Source organism: Lupinus angustifolius, chromosome LG14 (genome assembly GCF_001865875.1).
Source record: "Lupinus angustifolius cultivar Tanjil chromosome LG14, LupAngTanjil_v1.0, whole genome shotgun sequence".
Classification (NCBI taxonomy): domain Eukaryota; kingdom Viridiplantae; phylum Streptophyta; class Magnoliopsida; order Fabales; family Fabaceae; genus Lupinus; species Lupinus angustifolius.
The window spans coordinates 1,302,245-1,315,549 of NC_032022.1; the positions used below are offsets into that span (position 1 = coordinate 1,302,245).

General features: G+C 33.4%; 2 protein-coding genes across 2 annotated transcripts; one reads left to right on the forward strand and one right to left on the reverse strand.

The window, feature by feature from the left end:
- On the forward strand, positions 1,521 to 10,875 carry LOC109327212 (respiratory burst oxidase homolog protein E). The gene is made up of 14 exons (XM_019560285.1): positions 1,521 to 2,380; positions 3,373 to 3,532; positions 3,808 to 3,856; positions 4,962 to 5,075; positions 5,163 to 5,585; positions 5,938 to 6,321; positions 6,723 to 6,818; positions 7,821 to 7,936; positions 8,024 to 8,191; positions 8,271 to 8,430; positions 8,517 to 8,705; positions 8,826 to 8,954; positions 9,060 to 9,138; positions 10,453 to 10,875. The coding sequence occupies exons 1-14, from the start codon at positions 1,789 to 1,791 to the stop codon at positions 10,560 to 10,562; spliced, it is 2,769 nt and encodes a 922-aa protein (XP_019415830.1). The 5' UTR covers positions 1,521 to 1,788; the 3' UTR covers positions 10,563 to 10,875.
- On the reverse strand, positions 11,793 to 12,456 carry LOC109326477. Its single transcript, XM_019559177.1, has 2 exons — positions 12,246 to 12,456; positions 11,793 to 12,167 (listed from the first exon to the last, which is right to left on the reverse strand). Exons 1-2 carry the CDS (start codon positions 12,410 to 12,412, stop codon positions 12,032 to 12,034), a joined length of 303 nt encoding a protein of 100 aa, XP_019414722.1. The 5' UTR covers positions 12,413 to 12,456; the 3' UTR covers positions 11,793 to 12,031.

The window sequence follows — 13,305 nt, forward strand, 5'->3', positions numbered from 1 at the left end:
GGAGATACAGTTACTACTAATTGGCAAAACGGATTACAAGGAATTAAAAGGTATCGCAAACAAATATAAAGAAAGTGGTTATTGAATCCACAATGGCTTGGTAGATTATATCCTTTCAATTAAAAATTGATGTTTTAAGTGAATACTCAGTGGGTTGTTAGACTAGCTGCTGGCAACACAAAAATCAAAGTTGTAAAATAACATGAAAGAGATATGAGAATGAACCTTACATTTATTATCTGTACAGACTTGATTCTTAAAGTAAATTCATTTAGTAATGGTTATTGTATGTAATGACTTCAAAATTATTAAAGGTTAATAATGTCTTAGTCAATTGAACAATTTATGTAACAAAACTCTATGTCTAATAATTTTACTCATAAGATTAAGATATATGACTTGAATAACATGTATTAATGTCTACTAGTTCATGCATGCAAAGTTGAGTTAAATGAACACCTAAATTATAATAGTCGTTAATGTCTTGGTCTATACTAATATTTTTATGTCTAGTAGTCTAGATTAACAAAATTAAGTTATATGAATCGTCAAGCACATCTGTATGTCTAGAAGTCTATGCCGACAAGTTTGAGAGTTATAAAATTATAAGACTAGTTATATGTTTATATACTAATAAAGTAAAATGTATGAGATGACAAATAATACAACTGTCTGTCTAGAAAATGTATCAATTATAGAGTTATACAAGTCCAGAATTATGCAAGTACAAGACTAAGCATTTTATTCAATAATAATGCAATAAGATTATTAAACTTAAAGCAAGTATTAAGCACATACAAGATCTCAATGATAATCAAAACTTCATGATGTAATATAGATGAATCAGTTTGTATACGTCCAGTTTGTGATACATTCAATCCCAACAAGGAAGTACTTAGATACTCATGTCCACACAATGTAAAAAGATAGGGATAACACAAGACTCATGTGGTGGTAGAACCACTCACAAGTGAACATAAGTTAACTTTTATAGTACTTACATTTAGTTTCCATGATCTAAATGAGTTAAACTCTCTAAAACTTAGGAAAATCAATCTTACAAGCCAAATGTATCAAGTGTGTGTCTAATGGTTCGAGTTGAAAGTCTTTAAATAGTGTTTGCATACTAACTTATGCGTTGAACATAACTCTTCAACTAGCTAGACACGACCTTTAACCGCACCAACCTATACTAAACACAACTCATATTATTGATATTTGGCATATGACCGATCCTCACACTAAGAATGAACAATATCATTTAAAATCATATATCGTTCTGTAAAATCAATCTAAAATCCTCCTACGCAAATGAATATAATATTCATCCCAAAGTGAAATTTTAATTATTAATAATTAATTTACCTATAACACATGTGATTTCCAATTTGTACTAACCATACAAAATGCACAAAGAAGTACCCCTTCCATAAATAAATATAATGAGAAGTACAACTAGACTATTAAGGTAAGCAATATATTCAAATTTTGGAGTAAAATAGAATATAAAGGTTCCAACTACTACTCTATCTTGAAGCATGAGGCCACATTGGCGTTGAATTCGTGTGCTTAAATTCGTTGAGAGGTGTTTGTCTTGTTTTCCAACCCATCATTGTGTTTTCTTTTTCTTTTTATTCATTTTATTCACAGCTTCGCGCCCAAACGTGTGAACCAATAACTTCTCTCTCTAACTTACTCTTACTTCTTCTTCATGTTCTAAGTTATGACTCTTAAACACAAACTTTCTTTCTCTCTCTAAAAAAAGAAAGAAAGTAATAACTGAATCCGATGAAAGCGATACCTGTTGGGAGAGGCGGAACCGGGGAATTGAACTCGCCGAAAACACAGGGATACTCGTCCTATGGTGCAATGTTGCCGAAATTCCTCAACGATCTACGAAGCAATCACCACCAGGAGTTAGTTGAGATCACGTTAGAGCTCGAAGATAACGCTGTCGTGCATTGCAACGTTGCTCAATCCACCGGTAATGGTTCACCTTCTCCGTCGTCGAATCATGTTGCCGGAGATGAAGTTGACAGCGGAGGAGGCAGTGTCGGTGGTTCCTTTTCGAGGAGCCACTCGATTGCGTCGAGGATTCGGATGAAGTTGCCGTGGCTGAGATCGATGTCGTTGCGGAGCTCAGCTTCGTCGGAGAGTGTAGCCACGGTGGAGGATCCGGTGGTGACAGCGCGGAATGCTCGGAGAATGATATGGAAGCTTGAACGAACGAAATCGAGAGCGCAGAGAGCTCTGAAAGGATTGAGATTCATCAGTGAGAAGGAAGAAGCGACGGAGGAGATGTGGAAGAAGGTGGAAGAGAGGTTCAGGTTGCTCGGAAAAGAAGGTTTCCTCGCTAGAGAAGATTTTGGTGAATGCATAGGTATGTTAAGTCGGTTTCCGGTACAAGAATCTGTTTTCTCAAATTGTATCTTGAATTGTGTCTCGGATAATAATATTAAAATAGAAAAAATAATAAATTTTTAATTGATATATCATATTTTTATTAATTCTAAATATAATTGAGAATAGAAAATTCTTCCCCTTCATTAGATTGTAAGAAAGTAGCTTATGAAAATCTGAAAATAATTTATGTCAGTCACACTTTTCACTCATTTCATTTCAATTGAATGAGTAAACAAATCAAAATAACATGTAACGAGTATGGGGAATTCAAGCACTAATCATGAATTGTATGAGTTTAATTTTGAAGGATTCTTATATGCATGCAATACTAAATAAGTTTATTAAATCAAGTAATTATCCATGTATGAAGGTTTTAAATTATTTTGATGGTAATCAAATCCTCAACATCATGATTTAACATTCAATAATAGATCCAGATTTAACAATATATCATGTATCCAAAGTTCAAATTTATATCCACAACCACTACCGATATATTAAGATTATGAGAATCACCAAAATTATATTGCAATTATAATTATGACTGCATCGATCACATATATCTGTAATTATTCAAAACATCAAGGTTTTGAACTAGGAAGGTAAATACAATAAGAATGTATTGTAAAAATTGAATTAAATTAAAAGTAAGTTCTAATATATAACGTGTTTCTAGATAACGAAATATGACTTTAATTTTAATACATGCACAAAGGTTGGGTGGATCATGAAGTAAGCAATCCCATTCCTTAGTTGAGATGATAGATAATGCATATGTCATGGGAGAAACCTCATCACTTTTGTTCTACTGCATTTAGAAGAGAATCAGTTACATGCACACTTTAAATTCACCACTGAATATATTAGTTTATCTAGTAGGTTTGAAGAAAATAAAATTTCTTTTTAAGAAATAATAATATGTTTGGACACATTAGATAATTATGTTTGTGTTGAATTGGTTAATTAAAGGGATGGAGAATTCGAAGGAATTTGCATTGGGTATATTTGATGCATTGGCTAGAAGGAAAGAAAGGAAAGTGAGCAAAATAACCAAAGAAGAGTTGCATCAATTCTGGTTGCAAATTTCTGATCAGAGCTTTGATGCTCGGCTTCAGATTTTCTTTGACATGTAAGTCATCCTTAGTCACTCTTATCTTAAATATAATCGTGTTGTCTCAAATCTTATCCCAAATTTTCGTATTTGTTCATTGATAATGAAACAAAAACATCAACAATAATAAATATTTAAAAAATTTAATTAATATAATATTTTTCGCTAGTGAATGATAGAATTTTGGACAACACATCTTTATTCCCTTATTTTAATACGGGAAGATAAATAGGAGAAAAGAAATGAATTTGTTTTTTCACATTAAAAATAAATGGATTGTCTTTTTATTTCAGGGCAGACAGTAATGATGATGGAAGAATTACTAGGGAGGAAATACAGGAGGTAATTTGCGTTTATAAATTCCAAACAAAAAAAATAAGGGAGAAAGCACAAGTTTCTACTAGCATTTAGTAAAGGGTGATAGTATTATTTGTCTACCAGATTTTATAATTCATAACTAATTATTTAATAGTTTTCTTAACATTAGCCATAATAATTAATGATAAGAAGTAAATAAACTCCCCTTATTTTTGCAAAAAAATATTTTCAGGATAACAAGTAAATGAACTCCCCCTTATATCGTCAAATGAAGCAAGCCCTCCTCAAAGCCTTTTTCAAGCTTAGAGTTGGGTCAAGGTGCATCCTTTAAAATATTAAATACAAATACTCTAATATTGAAAAATAAAATGTTTATTTTTAATTTATTTAATACTTAAATTTCAAATAAAATTTAATATTTTATAATGACTCAAATATAATATTAATTAACTAGTAAGGCATACAAAGTGGTGTACTTTTACTCTACTTTTTGCTGTACATCATCATATGCTAGGTTTCAATTGTTATGAATACTTGTCTTCTTATATACATATATGCTTTTTAAATTAACTTTAAATATTATTGATCTTATGCATGCACAAAAATAAATTTTCACATATAAATGGACGAATTAACTAGTTTAGTAATAGATTTTTTGGGCATCAATTTAGTAAATCCTCGCTCATTGGTAGTTGTGCTTCACTTATTAGCTAATAGGTGACTTAAAAACTTAAACATCATTTTCGTAATACACTAAAATTAATATATAACCTTAAACATTAAAATATTGAAAAAAATGTTTATGATGTAAGGCCCCACTCTAAATATCATGTAGATTAATAGATTAAAGGTTTTATTCCTAGTAGTAATACTTTTTTAGAATAACACTCAGCATCTCTAAACTTACTCATGACATAATACTTTTTGTTACACAAAAAAAAAAATATACAAACACATATTATTATCATTACATTGAAAATATTTAAAAATAAAATCAGTCACACCATACTCATCAGAAAAACGAACAAAAGACCGTTGCCAAATTATGCTATTTCCTATTGCTGACATGAACCTCAAAATAATTGTATAATACTATGATCAATGTTCTGTTTTAAATTTTATTCCACAGCTCATAATGCTGAGTGCTTCTGCAAACAAGCTCTCGAAACTAAAAGAGCAAGCCGAAGGATATGCTGCGTTAATAATGGAAGAATTGGATCCAGAAAACCTGGGTTATATCGAGGTAAGAAAGGTTAATAGAGAGAGGATACAAATAAGAATAATCAATTACTTAAGATTATGATTGAATAGTTATTTGCCCTTTGTTCAGTTGTGGCAGTTAGAAATGTTGTTACTACAAAGGGATTGCTACATGAACTATAGCAGACAACACAGCACCACAAGTATAAGCTGGAGTCAAAATCTAACTGAGTTGAAGACCAAAAATGTGATGCAAAGATTGAACAAGAAACTCCAATCTCTTGCATCACAATATTGGAGGAGGGGATGGATTTTGATATTGTGGTTGTTAACCATTGCTTGTCTTTTTGCATGGAAATTTTACCAATATAGAAAAAAATCAACTTTCCAAGTCATGAGTTATTGTTTACCAATAGCCAAAGGTGCTGCAGAGACTTTGAAGCTCAACATGGCTCTCATCCTTTTACCAGTTTGTGGAAACACATTGACATGGCTTCGTTCCACAAGAGCCAGGAAATTTGTTCCCTTTGATGACAATATTAATTTCCACAAGGTAAGAGGGGTGCCAACCTTGAATATGATGTTTCTAAAGTTTAAGCTAGAGGTTAGTAGTGATAAAAAGATGGATTGCATCCATTATTAGAATTATACATTGGATAGTGCAAATTCTCCCATTACCATTTCATGTAGGCTTTTATTAGGAATGTGATCACAGGTATTGCCATCATCCAAATGCGATCTAATGTAACTATGTGATTGTGATTATTTTTTTAATATAATTGAATCTAATACGGTTTAATGTAACCATGATGTGGTTTGATATAGTCTGATACATTAGAGCAATATTATAGTTGCATTAAGTGGAATATCTTAAAAAATTCATTCTGACCCTGTCCTTTTTACAGATGATTGCAGTTGCCATATTGGTTGGAGTTGCTGTTCATGCATGCACTCATCTTGCATGTGACTTTCCACTTCTCATAAACTCATCTCCAGAAATGTTTTCACTTATATCTTCAGAATTCAATAACAAAAAACCTACATATAAATCACTTTTGGCTGGTATAGAAGGAGTAACTGGAATCACAATGGTTTCATTGATGGCTATCTCTTTTACATTAGCAAGTCACTACTTCAGGAAAAATGCAGTAAGACTTTCCCAACCCTTCAACAGACTCACAGGCTTTAATGCATTCTGGTATTCACATCATCTTCTGGGTCTTGTCTATGTTCTGCTGCTTATTCATGGATCTTCCTTGAATTTAACACATCACTGGTATCAGAAAACTGTAAGAATTTTAACTGCCATTTACATAAGCATGAGAGAAGTGAATATTGCCTTAGAGAAAAGTGAATCTTGCCTTATGGTATCTTTGTGAGTTAGTTTTGAAGGGTAAAAGAGAAAAGAAAATGAGTTGAGAGTCTGAAATACAAATAAAATTTTCACACCTAATAAAAAATAATAAGTCATTTTAATTATGTTTCTCATTACTCAAATTTTTAATAGGTGTCAAATTTTATTAGATTGGACATGTTTAGGACACAATTTTGAGATAACTGATCTATATTACATGAAATAGATGTATGAAATGACTCTCAAGTATTTCCTTCTCATTCAAAAACAAACTCGCAAATAGACAATTACACTAATTGAAGAAAGCTGAAAGCAATTTTTTCCTCTTAATTTCAGACGTGGATGTATATCTCTATTCCACTGTTGCTGTATGTAGGAGAACGTGCTCTTCGAACTTGTAGATCAGAACATTATTCAGTAAAAGTTCTGAAGGTAATAAAAGCAAATCTTCATTTTAATCTCGCAACTTTTAGTGGTAAAAGTAGAGTTTAGTGATATAACAAAATAAGAACAGGAATATACCTAAGATAATGAGAATAGCTGAATTGAGAAGTAGAAATGATACTAAGAAATTATAGGATTTGGATTTTAGGAAAATAACTGCATGCAATGTCAGCCATTATCCATTGGCGAAATGATTTAGGGAAAATTTGGAGCTCAAAATTTTAGCAATGTGCATAATTTATTTATGATAGAGTATTGTAGTGACGTTTCATTTATATAGTCAACCGACCTAGTAAGATTAAGACTTAGTTGATGTTATTTTGCAATACCAACCATCAGTTCCCAACAAAGCAAAAAACCATGATAACTCAAAAAATAGAAGCCATTGGATTCATGATTGCAACTTCGGGACAAAATCCAAATTATCTATTTAGAGTACTTATCAGTTAATCATAATCTTAGTTTTTATTTCATAGAAAAATATAATATAGTAGAACATTGTCATAGATAAGTTGGGTTAGTGTGAAAGGACAGGTAGAAACAAAAAGTAGATGAAGTTGAAGGTAAGCCAATAGCTAGATGCAGGGATAGAAGTCCCAACAAAGAGTAGAGTAACTGGCATTTTGTCTGCACCATTTCCTGCCCAAGCTAAATTGATTTGTTTGAGAATTTATGCTGTGTTTAAATTGGAAGAACGGATGAGCAAGAGAAAAATAGAATGATTCAAAGCCTTTATTTTAGACAGCTCATCAGAGGAATGTGATTTATTCAAATTAAATCCCAAAGCAAAAGGAATGAAATTTCTCTCATTTGTACTGCTTAATGCTTATCTTCCAAATGATGGAAGAAAAACTCCCTTCTTTACATTCCCTTCATCCCTTCCCTTAACCTATCTTCTTCTCTGTTAAAAAACTGAGACATGCATGAGGATAATAACATAACAAGAGAAATACATTTTTCCATGTAAGTTTTCTAACTTTGATCTAGCAGGTTTCAGTGCTACCAGGGAATGTCTTTAGCTTGATCATGCCCAAGCCAAATGGATTCAAATACAAGAGTGGACAGTACATATTTTTACAGTGCCCAAAAATCTCTCCTTTTGAGTGGTGAGTGGCACTCTAGACTCAGGTATATTATCAAATGATCCTAAGTTTTATGGTATGAGAAGGTTCAAATAAGTGTCTCCTTTTTAGGCACCCATTCTCCATTACCTCAGCACCAGGAGATGAGTACCTGAGCGTTCATATTCGCACAGTCGGAGACTGGACACAAGCCCTTAAGCTGCATTTTACCAAAGATAACAATTTACCTTCAGCTAATGGTTCAGCAACACTTGATGTAGTGGAAATGGATAAAAGAGGGTAAAATATACCAGATATATGTTTTTCATGCATGCAAATTATGCTATGATAAATTACTCAGTAGAATTATAATATACAGACAGCCGAGACTGCTTGTCGATGGCCCTTATGGAGCTCCTGCACAAGATTACCAGAATTATGATGTACTACTACTCATCGGATTAGGAATCGGAGCAACACCATTCATTAGCATTCTCAGAGATCTTCTCAACCACACAAGAACAAGTGATGAACATGCGGTATTATTCATACTCTGGCTTGCCTTTACATAATATTGATTTCATTTCCACATTCAAATATGAATTTTTCATAAGGTCATATGCAGGAGTCAAACATAGAAACAAGCAGATCAGATGGGAGCTTGAGTAGTTTTACATCTTCAAATTTGACACCAGAAAGAAATAAGAGATCACAGAGGACTACGAATGCTTATTTCTACTGGGTTACCAGGGAACCTGAATCTTTTGAATGGTTTAAAGGAGTAATGGATGAAGTTGCAGAAATGGACCACAAAGTATTAGATATGATGTTTTTAAAGTTAATCTAATATACCATCATTGATACAAAAAAGAAAAATCTATTATTACGACACAGTTTATGACTATCCTTGCTGTTGTTGTTTACCATGACTCAGGGTCAAATTGAACTTCACAACCATCTTACAAGTGTTTACGAGGAGGGGGATGCAAGGTCGACCTTAATCAAAATGATCCAAGCACTAAACCATGCCAAACATGGCGTTGACATCCTATCAGGCACTCGAGTAAGATCTTCAGTACCTTAAGTTATGAAGATATAGAACTATCTGTTTCAGTTCACAGTGATATCACACTTGAGCATGACATAATTTGTTGTTTGTCTGTTGCAGGTAAGGACACACTTTGCTAGGCCTAATTGGAATGAAGTTTTCACCAAGTTAGCTTCCAAACATCCCTGTTCTACAGTAGGTAAGTTACTTGCTATAAATGCTCAACTATTCCTCGAAAATGAGATTCAGATTTTTTCATTTTTCCTCCTGCAATATTTGGACAACAGATATCACAGAAAGACTGGCATATGGTTTGATGCATGACCATTATGTGTAGTATCATAGTTTTCTTTTTCTTCTGTGAGGATTTCTTATCCTCTTTTTGTGATTATCCTCATTCTCATCTACTTCTATTTCTTTTTCTATCAAAATAATATATTTGGAAAACAAATAACCGCTAAATAGCTTAACCTATGCAATGCTTCACCTGAGGTTCAACCGAAGTCCTCTGTGCTGTGCTAGACAAGGCTAAAAGTATACTTAAAATAGGACAGGCTAATTTTTTCATGAAAGAAAAAACAACGAAAATAGGCAATGGGGTAGAAATAAAGTAGGTCCTGATCTGTGCCCAAAAAAAGTAGTCGCTGATCTAAACAACCTGCTTTACAAGTATGGGTCTAGGACTTCCAACGAACCGTGAGAGAAATCCAGTAATTATATATGCAGTGTTATCTTTTCATCGCCTGTTTTTCAATAATAAACTTGAAAACGCATTTCAACAAACTCCTCTATCTTTATTTCCAATCAAGAAAAGGTGTTTTATGACAGAAGAATAAAAGGTATTTGCTTTAGAGAATAAAAGAATGCAATATATGCTTGGAAGAATAAAAGGAAGGCCCATAGTTAGGAAAAGTTCGGGCAGTTAACTAATTAGAGGGGGTCAGTTAGATAAATAGAGGGAAAGGGTAGAAGGAAAGCATTTAAAAATGTATTTTGTGAGAATAGAGCTATTGCTCAATTGTGAAATGGGAGATCACTGAAGGAGGGTTCTTTTCTAAATTAAAAATGCTACCACAAATCCTCTTTTAGTGAATTTCAATAAAAAGGTAATAGTAGTTGAGATCAAAAACAGTAAAGGCTTGTCACAAACCAGCCCTCTTTACATAGAAAGCACATGCAGAGAGGTACGGAACTGATGAGGGATAAGTCAGTTTAAGAGGGGATTCAGAGGGAGACAAGTAGTTCCAACTGCAACCGTATACCTCAACCCATTTTGATTACGTCATAGTATTGTCTAAGTTTTAAAAATAGGATGAGCATTGGCGCAACAGTAAGGTTGTTTGCCTTGTGAGCTACAGGTCATGGGTTCAAATCCTAGAAACAGCCCCATCGCTTGCGAGAAGGCTGAGCACATCCCTCCTTAGACTCTACTAGGTGGGAACCTCGTGCATTGGACCGACCTTCTATAGTATTGTTTAAGTTTTAACAAGCAAATGATGCATGGAACTTGCAGGGGTGTTCTATTGTGGGATGCCAGTTTTGGCAAAGGAGCTAAAGAAGCTATCACTTGAGCAAAGCCACAAGACAACTACACGCTTTGATTTTCACAAGGAGTATTTCTAAAATAGGAAATGATATTTAAACTTTTGTTTATTCTTCTGTAATTACCAATTAAACAATTCAAAAGGGAAATTAATAAATGCTTAGGTCATGGTAGTAGGGAAGCAACATGTAATTGTAGTATTTGAAGGCCTACTATTTAATAAACAGAGGAAAATATACAGAGATTTCATTGTCAGGCAAACACCATTCAAGCATGTTTTACACAATGCAAAACTTCATTCGGCAAGTAGACATGCGTAGCGCAAACACAAGATTCTTGCTAACATTCTACTCTGGTAAAGATGAATGTACTATTCATAATCTTATAAAGTTATTGGCAAACTACTTGAGATCTACGTCAATAAACAAGAAGCGTTTGGCCAATAAATGAAAAAGGATAGACTCAAGAGTACTATAACCTGTCATATGGGTGGGAAAAGAACGGGTCAAGCTAAGCCGTAACACAAACTCGTTTGGCCTGTGTTCCAAACTCAAGGCCAGGCCAGAACTATAAACCTGATACTGGCCAACTTTTAAGGCATAACCTGGCCTACGTCAAAGCCTGACCTAGCCAGTGAGACTATCTAAAGGCCTACCATTCATGTGTAAATAGACCAATAGGCATTTGCCTGTAAATATGCCAATATTTACAGGTCTTCACATGAAAATTGGTCAAGTAGGCCTTTAATTGTAAACAGACAGATAAGCCTTCACCTTTAAATAGGCTAATAGACATTCATGTTCAAATTAACTGAAAACTATAATAAAATATAAATAACATCATAAATTTAACATACCCAATCATCTAATAACAACACAAAAATATAAAAAACCATTCATCCACACACGACAAACTATCTTATTACAAAATAATACTATGAACAATGTGAAAGGGCTTCAAGAAAAAAAATTATCTTTAATAGATAGATATGCAGAGAGATTGGCATACTTTGTTGCATACCCCTTTTGAGTAGTTTCTATTTGTGTTTGCAAGGATTTCTTGTCCACTTGCAACTTTCTCCTTTATTTTTTAACAAGAGATGTATATTAAATTGGCCAGCCTAATAGGCTTAAAAGAATTTATTGAAGTCTGACTCCGACCATATTGATTATATAGGCTCTTTAGAAAGCCTTAGCCTGACCTGTTTGTCAAATAGGCTCGACGAGACCTTAAATTGGCTACGCCATATGCCCCTATTCAACAACCTGACCTATTACCACTCCTAAAGGAAAAATTAGTCTACCAAGATAAAAAGCAGAAACTTCGAAAACGTGTATTGCAACTCAACTTGTGAAAGTTTTCTGCATAGGGGAAGATTACACTTTGAATCAAAAACCTGTCAAACTTTGATCATTTTTTACAATGAACTAAACCTTAAACACAATCACTGTCTATACTAATAGGTCAAATATTTTCCCTAAAACAATTTATCAAACAAATCTCATACCAAATCAGTACCTATAATTAGAACATCAACAAATATGTAACATCAATTATCTCTGAGACGCTTGAGAATATTGGAAGCCCAACGTCTAACACGTCCTCTGAGTGTGTAACCAAAAGCTACTCCACCAATAAAGAAAATTGCACAAAGTTTTGAACATGCCCAGTAAGATAATACATTGCTGCAACATAAAATAAGTTGAAAAACATAAGAAAATTGAATAATCAAAAGAAAAAAGAAGAAGAGAAGAGTGATATACCTAGAAGGTCTAGTAGCTAAAACAATGGAGGAAGGTAAATTAGGAGAAGCTAATGCAGCAGAGATTCCAATGCTTTGTTCAGCGCCGCCATTAAGATCCAAAGAAGAAGAAGATTTGTTGGAAGTTGGAACTGAAACCTTATTAACCGCTTTCCGAACAGTGTCCATTGCTGCAATTTTCTCAACTTCTGATGTTTTTTGTTGCTACGATGGTCAAATATTGTTATTTTTTTTTCTTACATTAATGGACTTAAGCCCAAAATTGTTTTTTTCTTTTGAGGGAAATTTTGAACCTTGGAGTTTTTTAAAACTTTTCTTTAACATTTCGTAAAATTTATAGTGGTACAAGAATAAAAATAAAATAAAAAGTAAAAGTCATTTTAGTAAAACTCCACAAACATTGCCGATTCTGCTAGGGCACGGAAAAAATAAAAAGCTAAAACTCCAACACCAATGCCAATTTACACATATATATTAAAATAACAAGGGGAAACTCCTTCTTCAATAAGGGTAGAAACAGGCCAGACCACCTATCAGAGGCCTATTACCTGGCCTATAACAGGCTAGGTCAGGCCAGGCTTTTTTCACGAACAGGTCAGGCTCTGACTTTCTAAAAAGCCTATTTTGCTTAACAGGCCAGACTTTAGGCCACCTAAAAGGCCTATAAAGTCTAACAGACCGGCCTATTTAGCTATATTATATAAGAATGTTGAAATTATACTATTTTAATATAAGCAATATTATTATATATGTGTAATATTAATATAAAAATGTATATAAAAATATAATTTAATTATTATAATTAGATGGGCCTAACTAAAAATAAGCCTATAAGCCCATTAAAATGTAGGCATGGTAGCCTATTTCATAAGCATATAGTATAATAGGCCTTTAAACAGGCTAACAGGCCAGACTTTTAAACATGCCAGGCCTAGGCTTTGAATTTTTTTTTAAACAGGCTAACAGGCCAGGCCCAGGCTCCTATGTGCTATATAGGTTGGGCCTGTTTAAGGCAAAGCCTGGTCTGGCCTGTTTCCACCCTTATTCTTCAATGACGATTT